This window comes from Chelonia mydas, chromosome 7, assembly GCF_015237465.2.
Source record: "Chelonia mydas isolate rCheMyd1 chromosome 7, rCheMyd1.pri.v2, whole genome shotgun sequence".
In the NCBI taxonomy this organism is placed as follows: domain Eukaryota; kingdom Metazoa; phylum Chordata; order Testudines; family Cheloniidae; genus Chelonia; species Chelonia mydas.
In genome coordinates, this window is record NC_057853.1 from 14709631 (window position 1) to 14735092 (window position 25462).

At 41.0% G+C, this 25462-nt stretch overlaps 1 protein-coding gene and 1 long non-coding RNA gene across 3 annotated transcripts in view; one reads left to right on the forward strand and one right to left on the reverse strand.

Annotated features, from left to right (window-relative positions):
* LRRN1 (leucine rich repeat neuronal 1) overlaps positions 1 to 8249 on the forward strand; it is a 40843-nt gene extending 32594 nt beyond the window's left edge. Inside the window, exon 2 of the mRNA XM_037905478.2 lies at positions 1450 to 8249. Within this exon, the coding sequence (XP_037761406.1) occupies positions 1685 to 3835 (2151 nt within the window). The 5' untranslated portion in view covers positions 1450 to 1684 and the 3' untranslated portion in view covers positions 3836 to 8249. The remainder of the gene's footprint in view (positions 1 to 1449) is intronic.
* A 9321-nt stretch (positions 8250 to 17570) lies between these two features.
* LOC122466545 overlaps positions 17571 to 25462 on the reverse strand; it is a 214044-nt gene continuing 206152 nt past the window's right edge. Inside the window, exon 3 of one of the 2 annotated variants that reach the window (XR_006292156.1) lies at positions 17571 to 18183. This is a non-coding gene — a long non-coding RNA (uncharacterized LOC122466545). The remainder of the gene's footprint in view (positions 18184 to 25462) is intronic. The other variant, XR_006292157.1, reaches the window with a different exon arrangement.

Sequence of the window (25462 nt, forward strand, 5' to 3'; positions counted from 1 at the left end):
GTTTATAGGCAGTAACGATGAAGACAATCTGGAGTGGAGATTGCTTCCAGCAAGAGGGAGAAACCTCTCTCAGTAAGAGAATGAAGATATCAAGCAGGAGGTCTTTTGTAAAGATCTATATGTAAGATACTGACAAAGTGTATGTCATGACCCTGATTCATTGGAGTACAACAGCCTACTTCTGCTACTAGCTAACGGAGTTCCTTCTTTAGCTCATATGATCTGCGATGGGATGCTACAGTTTCTGGATTCAAATTCTGAAAGTCCATTGGGAAGGGTGTTCCATATATATTTAAACGAGCCTTTTCATTAATAGAAACACATTAAATGGATACTGAGGGTAGTATATTATGTAGATCTATCTTCTATTATTCCAATAGGTTGGACAGTGTATCCTATCATTATATGGGAGATCCAGCCATTCATATTTTGGGTCAATGAAAGCTAAAATTGGAGGTAACTTCCAACCATGTGGGGAGTCTGAGGAGGAGGAAAAGAAGTAGCTCAGTCATCATGAAGTTTGTTTGCTTGTGCGCACTATATGACATGCAGAAATAAGGATCAAAGTTTTGAAAACTATAAAATAAAATGTCATTAGTCCAATAAACAAATGTTCATAATCCATTCATTGTTTAAATATCATACTGGAAATTTGTATATTAAACTTATTGTCCAGCCTAACTTGTAGTTTATCAGTTTTGTTTAACCTCCTTTTTGTACACCAAATCTATTTGTATTTCTTATGCAAACTTGGAGTTTCTAATATACAAGGGTCTGACCTGCAAAATTTTCATTTGAATTTGACTCCCTAGATAAAATCCAATCACTATTGTTTTGAATACAGTTATATCCTAAACCAGTAGACCCCATTCTCTGGAACTGGTGAGATCAACCCAGGATGATGGAAGTCTTGGAAGATTTTTCCAATGATCAGTTGAAATTTGAAGAGAACATCTTGCTAGATTTCAGTGCCATTGAACCTGAAATATTACATTGGCTTGGCCTTGAGCACAAAAGTGAACACTAGCCTTAAATCTAATTGATAGCGAGTTCAGAACACTGATTTCCCTGGCCTACCTCCAGTTGGAAACACATTTTAGTGGGTTTCAATATCTTTAGTGTTTTGCAAGAAAAACAAGACAACACGCTTCAACAACATTACATTTTCAGTTAGTCTTTTTGTGATGTATTTGTAAATTAAGTGTTTTGTTTTCTAGTGGTTACATATGTTTTAATGTTCAGACAGCTAGAAATATCAGAAATAGTTCTAATTTGAATCAACTGTAGAAAAGAGCTTCTACCGTACGTAAGTGGAATTTTCATTTAAGGAATTTGGAAATTAAAAGGGTTCTTATTTTAAATAACTTTATGTAGAGAAGGAAGAAATGAAAGGAATGTACAAAAATGTATATGAAATGAACATAACATCTGTCCTAATCTGCTTTTCAGGAACCTCTCCAGACACTGATTTGGGTTAACCAACTCATGCAGCAGAGCTTTGTACAAGCACTCGGAACAAAAGAGAAAAGTGAAGAGATTCTGAAAAGCATCTTCCATATTCTGAATGTCCAAAAGTTTCAACCTAAACTTTAATTTTTACTTTTTTTTTTCTTGATACTGATTTATATATTCAATCTTTTGCTATTTTAAGGGGTTAGGCAGTTGAACTTACTAGCAAACCAACATGGCTAGGATTAAATTGGTTTTAATAGCTTGCCTGTTGGTGCTAGAATTGCTAATGAATTCAGTAACTGAGCCTTCCATACAGAATAATGAATGTCCACAGCTTTGTGTATGTGAAATCAGGCCATGGTTTACACCACAGTCGACCTACAGAGAAGCTACAACAGTTGACTGCAATGACCTTCGTTTAACAAAAATCCCCAGCAATCTTTCCAGTGACACTCAAGTTCTTCTCTTACAAAGCAACAACATTGCAAAGACCACAGCTGAACTCCAACAGCTTTTCAATTTAACAGAGTTAGATTTTTCACAGAATAATTTTACTAGTATCAAAGATGTGGGGCTCTCAAATCTGACTCAGCTTACTACTTTACATCTGGAGGAAAACCAGATAACAGAGATGACTGACTACTGCTTGCAGGACCTTTGCAATCTTCAGGAACTATATATAAACCATAACCAGATTCGTAGCATCTCTGCAAATGCATTCTCTGGCCTGAGGAACCTTTTAAGACTTCATCTTAACTCTAACAAATTAAAGGTTATTGACAGTCGTTGGTTTGATTCTACTCCTAACTTGGAGATCCTTATGATTGGGGAAAATCCAGTGATTGGAATACTAGATATGAACTTCAAGCCACTCTCAAATTTAAGAAGTCTGGTTTTGGCAGGTATGTACCTCACTGATATTCCTGGAAATGCATTAGTAGGCTTGGATAGTCTTGAAAGTCTTTCCTTTTATGATAACAAATTGGTCAAGGTTCCTCAGCTTGCTCTTGAGAAAGTTCCAAATTTAAAATTCCTTGACCTCAACAAAAACCCAATTCACAAAATCCAAGAAGGTGACTTTAAAAATATGCTGCGATTGAAAGAACTTGGGATCAATAATATGGGAGAACTAGTTTCTGTTGATAGGTATGCACTAGACAACCTACCTGAACTGACAAAGCTTGAAGCTACCAACAATCCAAAGTTGTCTTATATACATCGTTTAGCATTTCGTAATGTTCCTGCTCTGGAAAGCCTGATGCTGAACAACAATGCTTTGAATGCAGTCTACCAAAAGACAGTGGAATCCCTTCCAAATCTGCGTGAGATCAGTATTCACAGTAATCCACTCAGGTGTGACTGTGTTATTCACTGGATCAACTCAAACAAAACCAATATCCGTTTTATGGAGCCTCTATCCATGTTTTGTGCTATGCCACCAGAATACAGAGGACAACAGGTGAAAGAAGTGTTAATACAGGATTCAAGTGAACAATGTCTTCCAATGATTTCTCATGACACTTTTCCAAATCATTTGAATTTGGACATTGGCATGACAGTGTTTCTAGATTGTCGGGCCATGGCAGAACCCGAACCAGAAATTTATTGGGTAACTCCACTTGGAAATAAAATAACAGTTGAAAGTCTCTCAGACAAGTACAAGCTGAGTAGTGAAGGTACCCTGGAAATCTCGAATATTCAGATTGAAGACTCTGGAAGATATACATGTGTTGCTCAGAATATAGAAGGGGCTGACACAAGAGTAGCTACTATAAGAGTGAATGGAACTCTTTTGGATGGTACACAAGTGCTGAAAATATATGTCAAGCAAGCTGAATCTCATTCGATATTAGTTTCTTGGAAGGTTAATTCCAATGTCATGACCTCCAATTTAAAATGGTCATCAGCCACTATGAAGATTGATAACCCTCACATTACATACACCGCGAGGGTCCCAGTTGATGTACATGAATATAACCTCACTCATTTGCAGCCATCCACAGATTACGAGGTCTGTCTAACTGTATCAAATATCCATCAGCAAACTCAAAAGTCTTGTGTTAACGTTACAACAAAAAATGCAGCTTTTGCCCTTGACATTTCCGACCAAGAAACCAGTACCGCCCTTGCAGCTGTAATGGGTTCAATGTTTGCTGTGATCAGCCTTGCCTCCATCTCTGTTTATATTGCTAAAAGGTTTAAGAGAAAAAACTACCACCATTCGCTGAAAAAGTATATGCAAAAGACCTCTTCAATCCCACTGAATGAGCTCTATCCGCCACTTATTAATCTCTGGGAAGGTGACAGTGAAAAAGACAAAGATGGTTCTGCAGAGACCAAGCCAACCCAAGTCGACACATCCAGAAGCTATTACATGTGGTAACTCAGAGGATATTCTGCTTCTGGTAGTAAGGAGCACAAAGGCTTTTTTGCTTTATTCTGCAAAAATGAAAAGTTGAAGACGTTTGTATTTTTTTGACTTTGCTAGTTTGTGGCAGAGTGGTGAGGACAGGTGGATATTTCAGAATTTTTTAGTATAGCGTATCGCAATTGTTTGACACAAATGGCAGCTTCACCTAGCTTCCAATTTCTTTTTTTTAGTTGTGCTAACTTAATGCTGTTCTAACTACAGTACTGAATAAAATTAATGACAGGCTGGGGTTACCTTGTGATTCACAGCTAGCACAGCCCCTTTCTTCTGAAGCCATCAGTAGAGAGTACAGTATCCTGCAACAGCTAACATACAGTTTTGAAATGGCATTGAACCAGTTTTGTAACACTCTGGTCTGAAGACTCAAACTGAGAAAAGAAGATCTTCAGTGATGTTAGTTGACTGTACTGTAATGTTGTATCAACTGATTTGAATGTTTTTGACTTTAAACAATGACTTTTTTCTTTTTTTGTAATAGTTGAAAAGGCTTAGGTAAACCTAACAGGCAATAGAAATATGTGCATCTGATTTTTTTTTAAAATGTAACAGACTAAATGTTAATTATCTTATTCTTTTTATTATATTTAGTAGACACTTTTAAAGAATACTAGCCTTTTGTTGTGCTTAATCCACCAACACATGGTGTATAATGAAGGCAAAACTATAATAAATTACAGTTTTGTTCTGATTTTTTTTAAAACAGTCACAATAATGTATTGTTTTTAGTTGTCACTAGTCTGACTGATGATCATGTTTGGATATAAAATATATCCAAATTATTATGTAAAATTGTGGGGGGTGTTAAAGTCCAATTTCAACAGATTTTCAGTTTTTGCTCTAAAGAAGAAATATCTATTTTAACTGGGATTTTTTTCTGCACTGTTTTTCAATATTAAAAACAGAGTACTGCAGAGTACCTAATCAGAAAGATATCAAGCAGAGTAAGGGCTGTAACTGTATCACATGGAAAATCAGAACTGCCTCAATGCAAGGGACTGGACTAGAGGACCTCTCGTGGTCTCTTCCAGCCTATATTTCTATGATACAACTTAGGTACACATCAAGAAAATACATTGAACGTGGCCCATTTTCCTTTCTGTACACATTTTTGTTTATATTATAAGCTAAGTTATACATGAAGCAAGTGTTTGGCTGTCACTGACAATTAAAGAAGAAAGGCAACTCAACATCACTAAATCAATTATAATAGTATAATTATAATAGTCCACAAATGTTTACCTGTAAAAAAAAAAATCCATGTTATTTGGATTAGTGTATTTTAAAGTATCAATTAGGGTATTTACAACTCTGATACAATATCTCATGTGGGATGGGGGATTAACAGCCAATATCTATTTTATAGACTTTCATATCTGTAGTTCAAAATATTTTACTAAATTGAAGAATAGTTTAAGATAGTACAAAATTACAGACAACAGTGGTGTGAATATATGAATAATTTAGGGCTGGATTTTCAAAAGCACTCAACCTTGGCCTTTCTACTCTCAATAAAATCCTTGACAGGGACTGTTCATTGTGAGGTCACAAAGGGGAAAGGGTTTCTAATGAAGCATCTTTTGTAGTCATGCCAGATGCCAAGTGAGGAAGCAGAAAATTTTGTGTAGTATATTAATTTTCTACTACCCCTCTTCTCCTTACCCAAAAGGTGGCTAAGTGCTGACCCTGCAATGATCATTAACTATGTGCAATGGGATGTTTTTGCATACCGATGAGCTATTTTTGAGTTAATGATGAGCACAAATAAATTGTCTGAATGCTGAAAATGTAGTTTTATTTAAAAAAAAAATCTTCAGTAACTCAAAAATGACATTTCCCTAAAACTTTCTGGTATGAAACTATCCACCCTTGTCTCAAGCTCAAAGAATTTTTCTTCAGACAGTTACGTCTGAATATGAGAAATAAAGTCTCAACATCAACCTAAGCACTGGAATAAATTGCCTAAGGAGGCTGTGAAATCTCCATCATTGTCTAACCTGCTCTTAAAAATCTCCAAACACCTGTCAGGGATGGTCTACTTTAGTCCTGCCATGAGTGCAGGGAACTGAACTAGATGACCTCTTGAGGTCCCTTCCAGGCCTACAATTCTATGATAATCTTTCATATAAGTTTCACTGCTGCAAAAGCTTCAATATAATAATTTTATATAGTTAATGTATAGCTTCCTAAATCTCATATTTTAATTAAAGAGTTTGGTAAAACTATTGGTTTTCATGTCAAAAATAATGAACTTATATAAAATTCTTTATATGGTTATGAAATCTCAAATCTTTACCTACATGCCTGCTGTATATAGGTTTTTTAAGTGTTTCTTTTACTTGTGGAGAGGAAATGAGGTGGGGAACTCTACTATGTCTACTTCTTAATGTCAATTTCTGCCTCTTTCTGATGTGCAGCTTCAGAGCAATAATTACCACCTTGTATACATGTAGTTGTAAGCTAGAGTTGCCATTGCTCTGATAGCAGACTTGATTAAAATTGGGATCTGCTCTGCAGTGGAGATGCACTCTTGGATTCTTCAATGTAAAGGACACAGTAAGGACAAGGCTGACAGAAAATTATGGCTTCCCACTTGCGTGGCCTCATCAAATAGTCTTTACAAAATAATTCACTGAGTGTTAGATGCTGCAGTATAGGCCTCCTCACCATCTCTTCAGCAGCACTGCATAGCTGTATAATGATACTCCAAGTATAAGATGACCACAAAGACAATGCTATTGTACCTGAACCTCCTATCTGAACTAGTGCAGGAAGAGGCTAGTTTGTGTCTACAGCTTCTGCAGTGTAATGGGCTATGAAATAATGTTCACTGTGTTTTCTGTTGAGAAATCATGGGCCAGCGGTAGCACAACAATACCTCATCCTGGATGATATTTGTTACCTTACTAAGAAGCCATGACATCAAGGAAGAAAGGGCAGGAGACAAGTCATGCAGTAATTTTGTCATGTAGCTTCTTCAACGTATTTCAATTTGTAATTTTTTCCAGGTTGTCCATGCTAATGGACACAAGTCTCTGGGTGAAAGATCTGGGTTACTACACAGATGAATTGAAAAGTGAGAGGCACCAAGTGCGTGGTCTATATTATCCACAGATAGCCACTGCCTATATGTACTTCAGTCTAGTAACTCAGACTGAGAAGTTAGGATATATCTACACTGCAATGTAAGCCTCTGCTTGAGCCCTGACTCCAGGCTAATCCCCCTTGCACCTACATTGCAATTACACTAACCCAGGACTCAGACCCTGGGTCTCAAGCCCCTGCAGGGCTGGAGGGTCCAAGCTCAAGTCAAGCTGGAACTCAGGGTCTGAGACCTATTATTTTGCAGTGTAGCCACAGTCCTGCTTGCCTCAGGCCCTGGGTGTCATCCAGAAGTAGCCCACAATTCCATGAGAAGACTTTCTCAGACTTCTCTAGCCCAAGAATCTGCAGTCCACTCTATTGAAAATGGAAGCCCCTGCCCCCCGCCTCCTTGGCAAATGGTAGCAGGTCAAGTTAGTGTTAACCCATTCTGTTCTCATCACTGATCTGCAAGCATGCCATTATAGAGCTTCCTAGGTTTGCAATGGAGAGTGAACTCATCAAGCCTTCTGCAAAGCGACATGCAGGGTGAACAGTAAAGTTTTCCCACAGTGCACCATATTCCTAGGGCTACAGCAGCCACATTTTGGGATGGGGTGGCGCTAGGGATTCTGAGATATGGTTACTTTGACTCAGATCTGCGCACTGTAGTGTGGACACCAAAGCCCTAAATTCAAGCAAGGGTCAGAAAATTCTTAACGTAGGTTTAAAATACAATGTAGATGTTCAAGGCCAGGGTTCATTAACATGGGTCAGCTGACTCCAGCCCCACTAACCCTGCGCCTAAATTGCAGTGTAGACATACCCTTACTCACTACTACTTGGAGAATTGTATATAGTTCTATGGAGAATTAGGTTCTGCTTATAACAGAATTCACTAATTACAGATTAGTCAGACATGTTGCACCTGATTTTAATAAATGACCTTCAACTTTGCATACACAATTTTGGGTTCACAATTTACTGTGGGCATAAATACAAGTATCTGTATGTTTACCTGACTGCATTCAAAATGCATTTGTGTCAGTCGTTCTTTGTAGACCCAACATTCCCCTCCTCACAACTGGAGGTTGAGTTAAGGTACTTTAAAAATGTAACTAATAATATGTTTTCCCCCACATTGTTAGCTTTCATTTAGCTAATGATTTATAAAATGTCTGTGGGCCAAGGATGAATATTTCACACACAACTGTAATCTTTTGTAATTTTTTGCTAGTAGACTGTGCTATAATTAAAGTAGTTCTGTTCTTAAGAGTAACTAGCTCCTACAACTTGTGTTTCTAGGTATGTTAGCAAAAATGCATTTTTAATATTACCTAAATCATAATCCTGCTAGAATCAGAGGGCATTTTTGCCCGTGGACCAAAAAATAACACATGCAAATATACTGATAGGTACATAGTTTCACACATGATTGCATGAAGACTTCAGGTCTCCTGGTTTCAAAATCTGTCCTGAAATGAGGCTTGGTTAATACACATTCATTTAGTTATTAAAAACCTCAGTTTATGGGAAAGAATGACCAGGTTGCAACTGGATGGTCACCAATGTGGACAGTTTGGGCACTTAGTATGTAGATTTGAATGATCTCAGCTCTAGTTGATGCTTTTTAAGGTTCGATACATTTTGATTGACTAGAGATTTATAAGTGAACTGTTCAACAAAGTAGAGATGCGCGTATATCTCATGTCATGACTAGCCAGGTTTCTCATCAGGGATGGTAAGTGATAAAAGGAGTTTCCCCATTGTAGGGGATGGTACAAACACTTTCAAGATGGACAGGCTTTTATGCAGACCTCTTGTTAAAAGAGCCGGCCACTGCGTCCTACAAAGGAGAACTCAACTTTTTTAAATCTCTAGCCCTACAACCCATGCAATTAGAGTGCTAAGAATAAGTGGAATGTGCATCTAGGCACCACTCCTGCAGCAGCAGGGGGGCTTAAAGCACATCCCTCTGTGCACAGAGAACTGATCATGCTGGAGAGAAAGTGTTGGGGGAGGAATGAATTCAGTAAAAACTGTTTCCCAACCTGCTCAAAAACATTAAGAGGGGATCCGCTTTTTAAAATCGTAAACTGTCCCTGAATTCACCCAGTACTGATGTCACCACACAGCTGCTGCAATGGGAACTACCATCTGCATTCCCCAGCACTGCCTTTACATACATATAGGGAATGCACCAGGCAAAGTAGGTAACCACCCATTGGCTGCTCAGCTACCAAGAAATGTGGGAGTGGGAAGAGCATACAACTGGTGGGGGCTTTTTGTTTTGGAGGAGCAAAGAGTATTTTACCTGGGAATGTCATATGTTTTTGAGCGTGAGGCCTTGTTAAAAATGTTGACAGCACATCCATGTAAAGGGGGGGAAGCTGCAGCTGCCAAAAACTGCCCTGATTAGCCCTCATACTACTACACAAAAGAAGCTGACATTTTGTCTCTCCCCTGTTTTTTTCTCCACTTTTAATCCATTCTTCCTTTCCTGTTTCACCCACTCATGTCATTTTTCACACTTGAAAGTCACTGTGCGCTCTCCCTGTAATCCTTCACGTTTCTTCCATTGTCTCCCCTTTCCCAGTCCCACCATCCCCCCCCCCCCCCCCGCACACTGAAGGAACAACACTTTCCCCCTACCCATGAAACCCTTTTTATCTGTAGCAATGAGATGTAACAAGATTACAGTTAAGGACTGCTTGTTTATATTGTGCTTTGGACTTGTTTTCACCCCTTCTGATCCTTGTGCCACTTTCTTCCTCTTTCCAAGGTCTCCCCTTTGGAGACCATGATTGCTGCTGATTATGTCAGTAAGAATCAGATCAAGAGCAAGCCAGTCAGCATGAAGAATTTTAATTTTAACCTTCAGCTCCCCCCAACCCCCCGCATCGTAATCATAAAACTTTCACTTCCACTTAGCAAAAAAAGCAGTTCTTTCCCTCCTCCTCCCTGCGCCAGCTTTTCCATCCTGAAAATATTTGAACAAGATGAGACACTAGGTAATTTTCCCCCTTTATTGTGAAGACAATGGAAAGGCTGATTTTTCTTTCTAGTAAGGTAGAGGAGAATTTCCACAAAGTCTTAATTTTGAGTTTCCATACTGAAATGCCAAGCACACAAAGCGGACACTCATGTTATAACAATACAGCTGCAACAGTGGCGTTTGAAATACTAGAACATACACATTGGCAAAAGCCAGTAGACAAATCAGTTACTCCAGGTAAAATTTTCAGAAGCACTCAAATGATTTAGGCACTGAAGTCCCATTGACTTTATTCAAGCTGCAAAATACATTATAAAGACAAAGTGGGTGAGGTAATATCTTTCGTTGGACCAGCTTCTGTTGGTGAGAGAGACAAGCAACACAGAGCTCTTCTTCAGGTCCACGTAAGCTCAAAAGCTTGTCTGTCTCATCAACAGCAGCGGGTGCAATAAAATATTACCTCACCCCGCTTGTCTCTCTAATATCCTGGGATTGACATGGCAACAACACTGCAAATACACCAGAAGGTCGTTTTTAGGATTTTGCATCCGTGCTTTTGAAAGTGTTACCTTTTGTAAAATAATGTTTGAACATTTCTGTGCTACTCTATATTATTCCATATTCAAAGCCACTGAGGACCTGATCTTAATCTCAGCTACGTGGGGGGGGAAATACAAAATTCCTTTTCAGTCACTGGAAAATCACCTGATTTTCACTTGCCTAGGTGAGATCTACATCTGGCTCTGAAAACTTCAGCTGCAGATTTCTGCTGCCCACAAGCATAACACTGGAATAAAAGTTCTTGTCGATTTTCATGATAAATGTGTTTCTACGAAGGCCTTTTCCATTGGCTTAGAGCCTGAGTGTGGTTTATTCTAAGAGAAGATGGTTGGGGTCAACACTGGAAATTGAAGTTCTTTTTAATATATGGTATGGCTGAGCATCATTATTTTCAGTTTTGGGCAAGCATCTTAAATGTGCATTTATATGCAGACCTAAATGGACCATAATCAAAGTCTGCAATATATTTTAAGGTTAAATGGAATCCAACATTTGCAATCCTGGCATTTCAAATAACCATAATAAGACCATGTCCACATGAAGACTTAGTGCCCAGCAAACTGAGATGTAAATCTGGAGTGCATTTCCCTGCCACGCAGTCCGTGTGGACTCTGCTGCCACAAACTGAAAGTACTGTAGTGTGCTTTAAGCTATGCTGTTTCAAGCAGCAATAGATCAAAGTGCACTACAGAACTGGAAGTGTATGACTGGCTACAGTGCTGTACATTCACACCCTGACTTCCTGTGCATTAAATCTCAGTGTGGACAATCCCCAAGTATGCAGATTTAATACTTCCTTTGTTTTCAGGCACAAGTCTATCATTTTACATCTTATTTCTAATTTTAAGAAGTGCATTCCCCAATACACAGACAAAATCTGTACTACATACTTTATTCAGTAGCTTTTATTGCTTTCACTGCAATTTAAGGCACTCCCAGTGGAAAACAACAGGTTTACAGAAAAGAACTACTGCCTTCTATGAAAGTTTCCATTAAAACTAGGGAAAGAAAGCCAACCCCATCAATTTGAGTTAGAGTTTAAATAGTTCTTACATGATTAAATGTGTAGGGTGATGTGCTCCTGCACACCAAGAGTCAAACTATGTAAAATGTGGCAATGAGCAATAGTAACATAGGTACCATACACATTCTCCTTTTTGCTTAAAACCATGTTATTAGCTGTAGGCTTTCAGCCATTTCTATCAGCTTTGCTTTTGGTTTGATGGTGAAGGGTTATCTGTGCCATTTAACAAGACTGGGATTATTAGTTATGCCTGCCAACTGAACACTATGGTTTGTACAGGGGTAGATCATATGAAGTAGTATCATTAGTCACATTAAGTGGTATCTTGCTCTTTGAGTACTCCCATAGGAATATATGATAGTACTTAACATGGGTAAGGGGACTGCAATCTGGATCAGAGACAGCAAGGGCTAGATCTTCAGCTGGTGTCAAATGGCGTAGCATCATTGAAGTCAGTGGAATTATGCCAGGGTACATCAATTGTGGATCTGTATCCAAATGTCTATCAGAACATGTCAATATTACACACAAAACATTACATTAAAAAGAACATTAAAGTTGAAAAGCCAAGCACCCAAAAGTTAAGAAATGCCTGAATTAAGGTAGTTTGTGCTAATTTAATTTGGGCACCTTATGTGTGTACATTTTGAGTCAGTCTTTATGAGCACATACTGTTTTTTTCCACAGGCCTCATTCAGTGTGTGAAATGCAGAGTGTTCACTTAATGACCAGCCATTCAGTATCCTGGTTTCTCCTCACTGTCTGGTGTGTGGCCCCATGCTCTGTTTACTGCACACTATTCAAACCCTGCTCCGAAGGCAGAATTATTAATTTCCTCATGAGCTTTTCTCTGGTGCTCATCACTGTAGTATCTGAATGCTTCACAAAATATAAATGAATGTACTTTCATAATACCCCTGTGAAAGGAGGGGTTATCAACCCAGCTTTACAGATGGGGAGCTAAGGCACAGAAAGAGAGAGGTCAAAACTATCCACTACTTTTGGGTGCCCAGTTTGAGGTCTGATTTTTTCAGAGTAGTATCAGATTGCACTTAACATTCTAAGCACAGCTCCTACTGACTTCCGTTGCACTTGAGGGCTCAGCACTTCTATAAATCAGATCTCAGGGTCTCAAATCAGGCCCCAAGAAAATGAGGAAAGCCCAACTAGTGACCACTTTGAAAAGGCTGGATTAAGTGTCTCTAATGGCATCACACAGGAACTCTCTGGCAGAAGCAGGGATTGAATCTGGTTCTCCAGGGAGGCATTCAACTGCCTTAACTAGCACATCTTCCCTTCTCTTTCTGTAATCTCCTACCTCATTCACTACACACCTTTCAGCTTTAGCAACAAATGAAGCAGGGATCCTAGACACAACAGCCTTCTTCACTATACAATCCTGCTTCATCCCCAGAGTAGGTCTATTCTGTGCATTGAATGAGGCAGGAGTTGTGTGGAAAAAATATGTGATCCTGTAATTAAAGGTGGTCTCATAGTGCATATGCACAGGGGGCTGAATTAATTTGCACAGGAGATCTTTTGGCATTTCTTAACTTTTGAATGCTTGAATTGCAACCATAAAAATGTTATTCTAATGTTTTTTGTGGATAACTTCCTAGGGGTTTTAAAAAACAAGCTGAGAAAACAAATTCCATCATACTTACACCCACATGGGTCATCAGCAGGGTTAACCTGGAGCCTTTAGATCCACCACACAGACCCCTACCACTTAAGGTAATGAACAGCATTAACTGATCAAAACAGTAGTGCGTCTTCCTATTTTAATCAGGACTAGGGGGGAATGACACACGCACACTTTGCAAGAGTGTTTCACAGATATTTGCTCTCTCCCCGCACCCCCCAGCCTCCATATGCCTCCCACCCCTATGGCTTCCAGCCTCCATTGCCTTCCCTAGTCTCCTTCTCCAAGCTCCTTGTTCCAAATTTTTTGCCCCATCAATCTCAGTTCTCTCCCCACACCCCAACTCCTAATCCAATCTGTCTTTGCTCTCCCTCATTTCTGTTCCCTGCTCACTGGGTTCTCATTCCCTGACTCCTACCCAGCCAGTCACTATCTCCCACCACCCCAACTCCCTGTCCTAGTCACCCCGCAGGCTTCTTGTCCCAGTCTATTTGCCCTAATGCCCCCCATAGGTCTGGCTCTTCTCCCCTCTGCCTCAGAATCAGGCAGCCTCCTCCAAACTGGTGGTTAGTGAAAGCAAAGGAATGAGAGATTCCCTGCTCTTAGTTCAGGTGCCTGGACCCAGCACAGGCCAGAGTTGCAACTGTAGGGAAAGACCTGGTCAGCCCTAGGGTGGAACTTGCCCAGCACAGATGGGATATATTCAGGGCAGTTAGCTTCTAAAATCCCAGAAGCCTCTACTGAGCACATGCAAATTATAGTTTTTCAAAGGATTATAACTTGGCCAAATGTAGGCAGATTTGTACAGGGACAGTATAAGGAACATCCTGGGCACCCCTCCTGCCAAAGTTCAAGTCCCTTTCCAAAACATGGAGGTGCTATAGTTTTTCAAAGAAAAGTTAAGAATTTGTAACCGGGGTAAGATTAGGTGCATTTTCACGGCCTCATTCTCTGGCATGGAAAATTTCAATCCAAATGGTTAAAGTTTGGTTAAGTTATAAGCAACTGAAAATCGGGTTTTATAGTGGGAAGTGAAGGGCAAATTTAACAACAGCCTTGCTACCAGCCCCAGCTATAATACTACCAATAGTTTAAAAACATGCTTCCCTACTACCTTCCCATTTAAGGGCCTAATTCTGCTCCAACACTGAAATGAATGAGGAATAATTCCATGGAAATCAATGGTGTTTTCTATATTAGTGTAAAATCAGTGCAAGAACAGAATCAGGCCTAATGATTATCCATGACAGGGCCTAAGAATCAGAAGTGAAATATATTAGGATATATACTACAGTCACCTCTATAAAACATGCTACTAATTTTATATGCAACCAATGAAATACACTTAAAGAAGCGTGAATCAGTGACCATCATTTCATGAATTTAATTTCTGAAATCAATGCAGTAAACCTCAGGTAACCATTGATGCTTGGATGGGTAGGTTAGATGAAATGTCCTGCCCTGCACTGCTTTGAGTGACTCAGTCAGTTCCCTCTTATATTCCAGTTCTCCAAGAAAGCACTGTGAATGTGTTAGAGACAGTAGTGGCTGTTCCTGAGAGGCAGAGGCTCAGATTCTCCAAACTGGCCAAGATGTGTTGGGCACAGGTCAATGGAAGAAGAGCAAAGGTAGCATTAAACCAACTGTGCAGGTCTTTGATCTTGGGAAGTTCCTCCTCCACTTCTGGGAAAATATATAGAGCAGCCCTGAGGCCGCTCTACCTTATGCTTAGCTACCAACAGCCTCAAGGAGTTGTTCCTCCAGTCAAATATCAGCTGAGCACAGAGGCAACCTTTTTTCTGGCCATGTCCCCTTCTGCTAGGGACCAAAGGGGGAAGATGTGGGAGCCACTATTCCTTCCCTACACCACTCATGGATTTCCTTATGGGGGAACATCCCCATATGGCTCCTCTCTGGCTGTTTTGCACTGCTAAAACAATGCAAAGAAGCCTTAGCTAGTGTGAAGATTTGAGCAAATGCTTTCCATAGCTGAATAGCAGTTATTCCTCCTGATAAAGGAACTGCACTCAGTCCTAACTAGGACTCCTTTCACTGCAATGATGTTGCCATGAGCTGTGCTTCAACACTGGGACAAAAATGAGAGCATGATCTACACTGGATTGTTTTACGGCAACTAGGCAAAGTGATTGATTGATGCTGTTTTTTTCAACCGTGTTACCTTGTGCACCAGAATCAAACCCACCATTTAAAAAATAAATCTTGAACCCTTATAGTTCCAGAGACAGTTCACATATTGAAAACTGAGTGTCAACCAATGCAATATTTGCCCGAGTCTGCTACCAGCCTCAAACAATGGCCCAGAGTGCAGTAAACTGATTCCTTTAATCTTAATGAAGTGTCAATGCTAAACTCTCATTATGATTTAATTCTAGCATTCCTAACTATTAGACTGCTCATCAAAGCACACAAGAAAGAAGAGGGAGGATCACATTAATAAGAACTGATGGAGTGGCATCTCTTTTTATTGGGCAACTCTTGGTTTGTAGGTGGAGCTTGGAAGAGTACCACTACTATGACTCCCCCCTCCCCAATTTCTGTCACTGAGTGAGACCGGGGCGAGGGGAAGATGTATAGCAACTTTTCAAGACTGACCTAGCCAGAGCTTGGTGAGTGATTAAGCTGCCTAAACCGAGGTGCCAATGTTTAAGTGAGTAGCTGAACAGCATTTATAATGAGTGTCTTAAACTGTAAGAACTATTTGGGGCCATTCTGAAGACTCTAAATAGCATGTTAAAATTGTTTCTGTGGAAAATGATGTAATTAGTGGCTACTACATTGCTCCCTATCTTCTGGCCTTGTAAAATGCTGCTGCCTCTTATGTGGGGATAACGTTACAGAAATAGCCCCAATACCTTCCACTATTGTCAAGTGTCTGGATTTGTTGACAAAAAAATCTGCAGTTGGAATTTTACAACTAAAATACTCCTGAGTTTTTTGGGGGGGAGTTTTGCGTTAAAGGGCATTCTCCCTTTAACCACATCCAAATTATAGGCTGTTTTATTTTATTGTTGTTTTTAAGGAGCTATAATGTATAAACTCATGTAAGCTCTAATATCTTAAATCCAAAATGATTTTCAGTAAACTAAAAAACACATCAATTTTAATCACAAAAATGAGCCTTCACTCAAACGGACATATTACAGACAGTATCTCACTTTACTGAAATCTATGTTAGCAATTAGCAACTAACATCTTTTGGAGACAAATGATCAAATGGATCAAATGATCCACCAGAAGGGAGTCAAAGTTTCATTGTGCCACTACAACATTTAACCACATAATAAATTCAGAACATTTTCATCTACCATAGTGGTATGTTTCCTACAATAATTAGAGAGAGTCAAAAACTGAGGTACAGTACATCACAATGGGCACCATTATCAGAAAAACTACTTATTCAAAGGGACTACAAGAATTACATAATTCTGAAGAAAAAGCAAAAAAAAAAAGTCTTGATCCTCAGAAATATAAATTGTGAGAGTACTTGACACACTTGTCATGTAAAAATCAGACATATGCAAACATATTACAAAGGTATTTTGATCACTTATGGACGCAAGAGAATTTTTAAAAATGATCCAGGGATTCTGTTTTTCATGTATTGGGCATCAACCGGTGAATTTTATGCACTTATAAAACGAAGAGACTAGCTCTGGTGATAGCCAGATATAAGCATGATGGAGCCCAACCTGTTTTGTAGACTTTAGGCCAGGGGTGGGCAAACTTTTTGACCTGAGGGCTACATCGGGATTCCGAAACTGTATGGAGGGCCGGGTAGGGAAGGCTGTGCCTCCCCAAACAGCTTGTCCACCCCCTCCCACTTCCTGCCCCCTGACTGCCCCCCTCAGAACCCTCTGATCCATCCAACCCCCCCTGCTTCTTGTCTCCTAACCACCCCCCCAGGACCGCACCCCCTATCCAACCCCCCCATGCTCCCTGTCCCCTGACTCCTATCCCCATGACAGGCCCCCCAGGACCCCACCCCCTATCCAACCGCCCCTTGCTCCCTGTCCTGACTGCCCCCAGGACCCCCTTTCCCCTTATCCAACCCCCCCACCCACTCCCTGCCCCCGTACCATGACACTCAGAGCACCAGGACTGGCAGCCGCGCCGCCCAGCCGGAGCCAGCCACGCCGCGCCATCTAGAGCACCGGGGCAGGCCGGCAGCTCTCGCAGCCGCGCTGCCTGGCAGGAGCTCGCAGCCCCACTGCCCATAGCACTGGTGGCACAGCAAGCTGAGGCTGCGGGGGAGGGGGCTAGCCTCCCCGGCCAGGAGCTCAAGGGCTGAGCAGGACAGTCCCGTGGGCCGGATGTGGCCTGTGGGCTGTAGTTTGCCCACCTCTGCTTTAGGCACGACCATAAAATAGATGTTTAAATAAATTGTTTATTTATTTATTATTATTCTTCAAGTGCGTGTGATGTTATGTTAAGGCTCTTGAACCTTGACCTGCAAAATGCTATTTCAGTCGAGATCCTACACCAGGCAGAGATCACAAATTTTGGCAAACAACGCCATTTCTGCTATATGGAGAAATATTCTCACGGGTTCATGTGGCGGCCAGAAAACTTGCTTAATTTGTGGACTAACCACAGGCCTCCAGACCTAAGAACCACAGGCCTGGAACCACAGGCCTCCAGACATAAGAAAGTAGTGCTTTCAACAACTGTTCCAGCATAGTGTCATTGTCCATGGCCATGAAGTATAGGCATAAACTGTCATGTGTAAAATGACATTATACAGAACACTGGCACATTTGAAAATCTTGACAAGATTTAGGCCATTATCTGTGTCTGTCACCCCTCCCAAATGTTCCAAAAATTGATACACAAGCTCTTTTAGAATGCTCTCTCCCGCCTTATTTTTCAGGTCATCTTTCTCCAAGTTCTCCTGCAAAAGTTGATTACCTTCTAAAAGATGATCGATGGCTTCATTCTGTGGGCACAGATTCACAGACTTGTGTTGCAGGAATTTGCCAATTCTGGAAAAGGGAAAAAAGAGAAGCAAAGGAGGAACTTGTGCTGAGAAATATCAAGCAAATTTCTGCAAATTGAACAGATCCAGGCTCACTCAGGTCTCTGATGTACTACAGTACATCTTCATTCCAAACAAGGCTGTGGTAGACAGCTAGAACAGTGATGAAATTTCTCATCTTGAAAACCCAGGAAAGTTATAAACTGCCAAATAATTACTAATAATAAAGGTAGGTGGCCCCTGTACAGTTAATTACGCTGACAAATGGCTCCTTTATTCCATCTCCCTCAGCAGCATCCTCATCTCCCTGTTTGCAATTTTTTCATTTTTTTAAATTATAGAAGAGTCATCAGACTAGAATTTTTTTTAAGTTGGTTGTGGAAATAATTGAATTATAGATAATAACTGCCAATTTAATAATTTGCACCGGAGGGGAGGAGAGGCGTTCTTGAGGAACTCTAAGATCAATACTTATTCCTAAAACCAAGAAGCAGTCAGATGGAGTGAGCTCAAATAGAGATTTTCACATTTCACCAGCTAAATCACTCAGACAGGGACTAATTGCCCTTGAACTTTGGACAAGAGCCATCAGACTCTGGTACCTAGACCATGATGAAAGCAATTCCCTGAGCCCCAGAGAATGGATGGGTATGTTCTGCGTTCTTCATAGCAACTGGTTTGCAAAGGCAACTCATTCTGGCTGCTGTACTGGAGACTAGAGAGACAAAGTGGGTGAGATAATATCTTTTATTGGACCAACTTCTGTTGATGAGAGAGACAAGCTTTCGAGCCACCCAGAAGCTCTTCCTCAGGTCTGGGAAAACAACCTCACGCACCTTGTCTCACTAATATCCTGGGACTGACATGGCTACAACTACACTGCATACAGTATTGTCAGCCCTCTGGACATGAGGTCAAGTACTTTAATGCAACTGCACCATGTACACAGTAGGGAGTGGAAGCGGGACTGAATGTAGAGGTACAATGTGTTGGTTCAGCCATTTAAGCTGCGGCTGGGTTTTTATTACAATCCTATTGCATAATGGAATACACCACAATCAGGAGGCAGGCAGCTTGCAGAGACAGCAGTTGGTGCTCCTGTAAATTATAGATTCACCCTTGATGTAAAAGGAAGAGGAGGAAATACGGTGTTGGTAAAATGCATATCCCCATTCAGAACATTCATGATCCCCAGGACTGGGACCTTGGAGAATGAGTTGGACTGTCAACAATATGAAATAAGTTAGTGCACATAGATAACTGGCTTACTCTGAAGTCTCTGCCAAAACTCCTATTAACTTAAATGTGAGTAACATAAGGGCCAACAAGGGGGACAATAACTACTTTTGGATAATACTGCTCTGTCATTCTCCATCATTTCCCCCTTCTTCACTTCCAGATTGGAACATCCAGACCCTTCCCCAAATTAACATTTATTTAATAAAATTCTGTGGTGCCAATAAATCCAATTGTCTCCATCATTCCCTGCAATGGGCATTCTCAGTGGAAAATTATTTACCTGGCAGTCATAGGAAATATCCCTTTAGTACGATATTCTTCTTGAAAGGTGAAAATTGGATAGTAAGCTAGTATTTTTTTTTTTAAATGGGAAAAGGTTTAGGTGCTTCGTATGCTTCCTCACAAAACTGTAGCCAGGCCTCTCAATCTTGATCTGCACCACTCCTAGCCTTTGTGCTTCCTTAATGAAAGCTGCCAGCTCTACTGTACCACTTATTGGCTTCAGAACAAATAGAGACCACAAAGCCTCCCCCAAACTCACGCTCAGTTGCAAAAACACAAGATGTAAAATCTGGCGTCCATTGGTGAAAGGCTAATAAAATAATTCAATGCACCCCCTCATCTTCCAAAATTCTAAACAGGTGAGGAAGCCAATATCATGGTCACACTGAGCAACCATTCAGCAAACAGCCCATAAATAGGGAGAGAGGGGGTTGCAGGAACCACTAATAAAACTGATTAGCATGGATTGTAAATTTAACTTCTAACTGTACAGTTATCGGATGCCTTATATACTGTCTTGCAATTTGTAAAGCTTGTTTTGCATTTAATGGGGACTGAATGTTTGATAAGGTAAGAAAAATAGCACAAAATATTGTATTTCAGGAAGAAGAGAATAGTGTACACGATGAGCTGCCTCTGTTTGGAGCCCACTATTTTGAACCTTGTGTGAATGTAACAAACATGGAAGCTCCTGATATTGCAACACTTTGTACAAATAGCAGTGTATATTTCAGTTCTTGACCGTATGCAAGATGGGCCCTCCACAACATGGCACAGAGCAGAGCAAAGGAATGGAAAACAGAGAGAACGGAGAAAGGAGGCTTCAATACATGTTCGTTCTTCCCTGTGGAAGCCCTCTGTGATTTCTGGGTTGGATCAAAGCAGAAACCAACAAAACTCCTCCAGCTGCCTTCTTTTACCTTCCCAAGTAGTTTTCTATGGGAAAGGAGGATTTATACCCATATACCATAATTTGTAAAAGCTTAATTTCCACACAAATATTTGTTTGCCACAAGTGTTTGTGTGATATCTGCCAGCTTGGCCAGCAATTGGGAGCTGGACCAGACACCTCCAGAGCTAAAAGCACAAGCTGCTTCAGTTTGAGCTGAAGAACCATGACTGTAACAATTCATATCCCCTGCAGATCAGGCATAGAGGGGGATCCGTAACACACACACCAGTGGGTTCCACTTGCACACTCACTTTGTCAGGGAATAGAAATGATATCATGTGGTTTAGCTGATCAATCACTACTAAGCAACACAGCTCAAATTCCAAACAATCCAGAGCAAAATAATTTTAAAAGATTTTCATTGAATAAAATCCAGTAATGGATGAATTTGAAGAGCTCATGCTTTGTTCATGGATATTTTGCAAACAGAAAGAGAAGCCAAGTCATGAAATAAAGTAGTTGCATTTTTTTGTTCAGCTCTGTCCTCTACTCTACACACCTTACAAGTGTCCATAATGTGCTCAGCAAGGGCTAAAAACAGGGATTACGTAATAAGCTGTAAAACTATAAGCATTAGATGAGTAACTAAGGAGCCATTATGACTTTGAGCTATTCAGCATTTCTGAACCCAAGGCACATTCTTCCGTCCCATGCGTCTATAAAGTCCAAAAACTTATTCTAAACATTTTTATACATGGAGGGTTGGGATTTCTAGTTGTATTCACATATTTGTGCAAGTTAAACCTAGTGCATATACTGACTGACTCTCTTTTGAGAGATTTTTTCCCCCCCACAGGATGAAAAAAAGACTATGACAAAATTGTATATTGCATAGAGAAAATTTTTTACCAGTTAATTGGCGTCTTAATCTAAATGCAAAACCATGCATTTGTAACATTTTAATAACAGAGGACACTTGAAATGGCAGAAAATGTCACCAGTAAAATAGGGTTTTACTGCATTTCAAGTGTAGAAGCAGTTTCACCATTGGCAGGGTCATTTATCATCATGCACATAGTAACAGAAAGTCAGGCAGCTACAAAAAAGAGCTGAGCACAGTACATTTAAACCCACAACAGCAGCGTCCGATGATATATCACCTGGTGCTCCACTTGTTGTACTTGCTTCCCATAGAACAACGGGTCAGATTCAAGGTTTTGGTGTTAAGCTTCAAGGTCCCCCCTGAAATTAACCCGAGATACTTCAGACAGACCAATCTTCTGTCACAACTAGATTTGGGCAAAAAAATTTGGACAACACTTTTTTTCCATATTCAGGTCGACCATAATAAAAATAAAATCATTTTGGCTGAAAAAAGGAAAAGAAAAAACAGATATTTCTGAAAAAGTTGACATTTTTAAACAAAATGTTTGAATCGGTCAATCTGAAATTACTTTTCATTTAGAATGCTACTTCCATTTTATTTTTAAAAGGGTAAAAAAAAAAATCTCAAACAAAACAACGTTTAATTTTCAGTCAAACAAAACATTTCATTTTACCTAAAACAAAAGGGTTTCGATTTGGATTTTGCCACTAAATTTGAAAAATTTTCATTTCTGGTCAACCTACAATTAACTTCCTCCCCACCCTTTTTTTAATAGCAATTTTTCAGTTCAGTCACCAAACCAAATTATTTGTACAGGTCTAGTCATAACGCACACCTTCATCAAAGACTAGGTTACTCACAGACTATGCAACTGTGAACCTCAAGGGTGGAGCCTCATGAGAACGAGAAAATGGGCTGTTTTGGCACCAGGGCCTAGGCTCAATAACTCATCACAAGAGGGTATCAGAATGACCACAAATCTTCCAGCTTTCAGAATGAAGTGTTAAATTCATTTCTTTGTCTTTCTTTCCCCAAGCTGCAATTAAAAATAGTAGAGAAAGAGGAAAGAAGGCGGCAACAAGGGAGAGAGAAGAAGCACTTTGGAGGACAGGATGAGCATTCAGAATGATCTTGACAAGCTGGAGAATTGGTCTGTATTCAACAAGACAAGTGCAAAGTCCTTCACTTAGGAAAGAAAAATCAAATGCACAACTACAAAATGGGGAATAACTTGCTCGGCCGTAGTATTGCTGAAAAGGACCTGGGGGTGAGAATTGGCCACAAATTGAATTTGAATCAATAATGTGATGAAGTTGAGAAAAAGGCGAATATCATTCTGGGTATATGAACAGGAGCGTCCTTTGTAAGACACGGGCGGTAACTGTCCCTCTCAACTAGGCACAGGCGAGGCCACAGCTGGCGTGCTGTGTCCAATTCTGGGTGCCCCATTATAAGAAAGATGTGAACAAATTGGAGAGATTCCACAGGAAAACAACAAAAACAATAAAAGGTTTAGAAAACCTGACCTATAAGGAAAGGTAAAAAAAGAATGAGCCTGTTTAGTCCTGAGAAAACAAAACTGGCAACACTCTTCAAATACGTTAAAGGCTGTTATAAAGAGGACAGTGATCCATTATCCTCCAGGTCCACTGAAGGTAGGATAAGTAATGGGCTTAATCTGCAGGAAGGGAGATTTAAGTTAGACATTGGGAAACAAGGTTTCTAACTGAAGGATAGTTAAGCTCCTGAATAGACTTCCAAGGAAGGTTGTGGAATCCTTATCACTGGAGGATTTTAAGAACAGGTGAGACAAACACCTGTCAGGGATGGTCTAGCTATACACGGCCTTGCCGCAGCACAGGAGACTGGACTAGATGACCCATCAAGTTCCCCTCCAGCCCAACATTTCCATTATTCTACGGGTATGTCTACTCTACAAAATTACATCGAATTTACAGAAGTTGATTTTTAGAACGATTTTACACAGTAGATTGTGTGTATCCCCACTAAGCACATTAAGTCAGTGGGGTGCGTCCACAGTACCGAGGCTAGCATTGACTTTCGGAGCATTGCACTGTGGATAGCTATCCCACAGTTCCCACAGTCTCCGCCACCCATTAGGTATTCTGGGTTAAGCTCCCAATGCCTGATGGGGCAAAAACATTGCCGCGGGTGGTTTTGGGTACATGTCGTCAGTTGCCCCTCCCTCCGTGAAAGCAATGGCAGACAATCGTTTTGCGCCTTTTTTCCGTGCGGGCGCCATACTGCTTTCAGCAGACTATGCAATAGGTCTGCAAACCGTTGTCATCAAACAACCACTTCTGCTGCCACTCTGCTCTCCTGATGCTATGAATCCACCTCACAGATCCTCTATATGACCGTCGTCATCCACCGTTTCCACTGCCACTCTGCTCTCCAGCTGGTCTCGCAGGGCCGCTTCCACTGCAACTCTGCTCGGCTGCTCTTGTCTCGCCATACCACGGCAAGCATGCAGCCCACTCAGCTGTTGTGTCCTGGCAGCAGACGGTGCAGTAGGTCTGCAAAACTAGTCATCCAACCACCGCTTCCCCTGCAACTCTGCTCTCCTGCAGACGCCATACCACGGCAAGCAGGGAGCCCGCTCAGATCACCGCGGCAGTTTTGAGCATTGTAAACATCTCACACATCATCATGCAGGATATGCAGAACCAGAACCTGCAAAAGCAGGCGAGGAGGTGATGGCAGCGGAGTGACAAGAGTGATGAGGACATGGACACAGACATCTCTCAAAGCATGGGCCCCGGCAATTTGGCCATCCTGGTGGCAATGGGGCAGGCTCATGCCGTGGAACGCTGATTCTGGGCCCAGGAAACAAGCACAGACTGGTGGGACCGCATAGTGTTGCAGATTTGGGATGATTCCCAGTGGCTGCAAAACTTTCGCATGTGTAAGGGCACTTTCATGGAACTTTGTGACTTGCTTTCCCCTTCCCTGAAGCGAAAAATACCAGGATGAGAGCAGCCCTCACAGTTCACAAGCGAGTGGCGATAGCCCTCTGGAAGCTTGCAACGCCAGAGAGCTACTGGTCAGTCGGTTATCAATTTGGAGTGGGCAAATCGACTGTGGGGGCTGCTGTGATCCAAGTAGCCAGTGCAATCACTGAGCTGCTGCTATCAAGGGTAGTGACTCTGGGAAATGTGCAGGTCATAGTGGATGGCTCTGTTGCAATGGGATTCCCCAGTTGTGGTGGGGCGATAGATGGAACGCATATCCCTATCTTGGGACCGGATCACCAAAGCAGCCAGTACATAAACCGCAAGGGGTACTTTTCAATGGTGCTGCAAGCACTAGTGGATCACAAGGGATGTTTCACCAACATCAACATGGGATGGCTGGGAAAGGTACATGACGCTCGCGTCTTCAGGAACTCTGGTCTGTGTGAACAGCTGCAGCAAGGGACTTACTTTCCTGATCAGAAAGTAACTGTTGGGGATGTTGAAATGCCCATAGTTATCCTTGGGGACCCAGCCTACCCCTTAATGCCAGGGCTCATGAAGCTATACACAGGCACCCTGGACAGTAGTCAGGAGCTGTTCAACTATAGGCTGAGCAAGTGTAGAATAGTGGTAGAGTGTGCATTTGGACGTTTAAAAGCATGCTGGCACAGTTTACTGACTTGGTTAGGCCTCAGCAAAACCAATATTAATAGCTCACCTTAAGTGATCACTCTCATTACAGTGTGTACGGTAACACCCATTGTTTCATGTTCTCTGTGTATATAAATCTCCCCACTGTATTTTCCACTGAATGCATCCGATGAAGTGAGCTGTAGCTCACGAAAGCTTATGCTCAAATAAATTTGTTAGTCTAAGGTGCCACAAGTACTCCTTTTCTTTTTGCGAATACACACTAACACGGCTGCTACTCTGAAACCTATTGTTATTACTGTTTGCTGTGTGCTCCACAATATCTGTGAGAGTAAGAGGGAGACATTTATGGTGGGGTGGG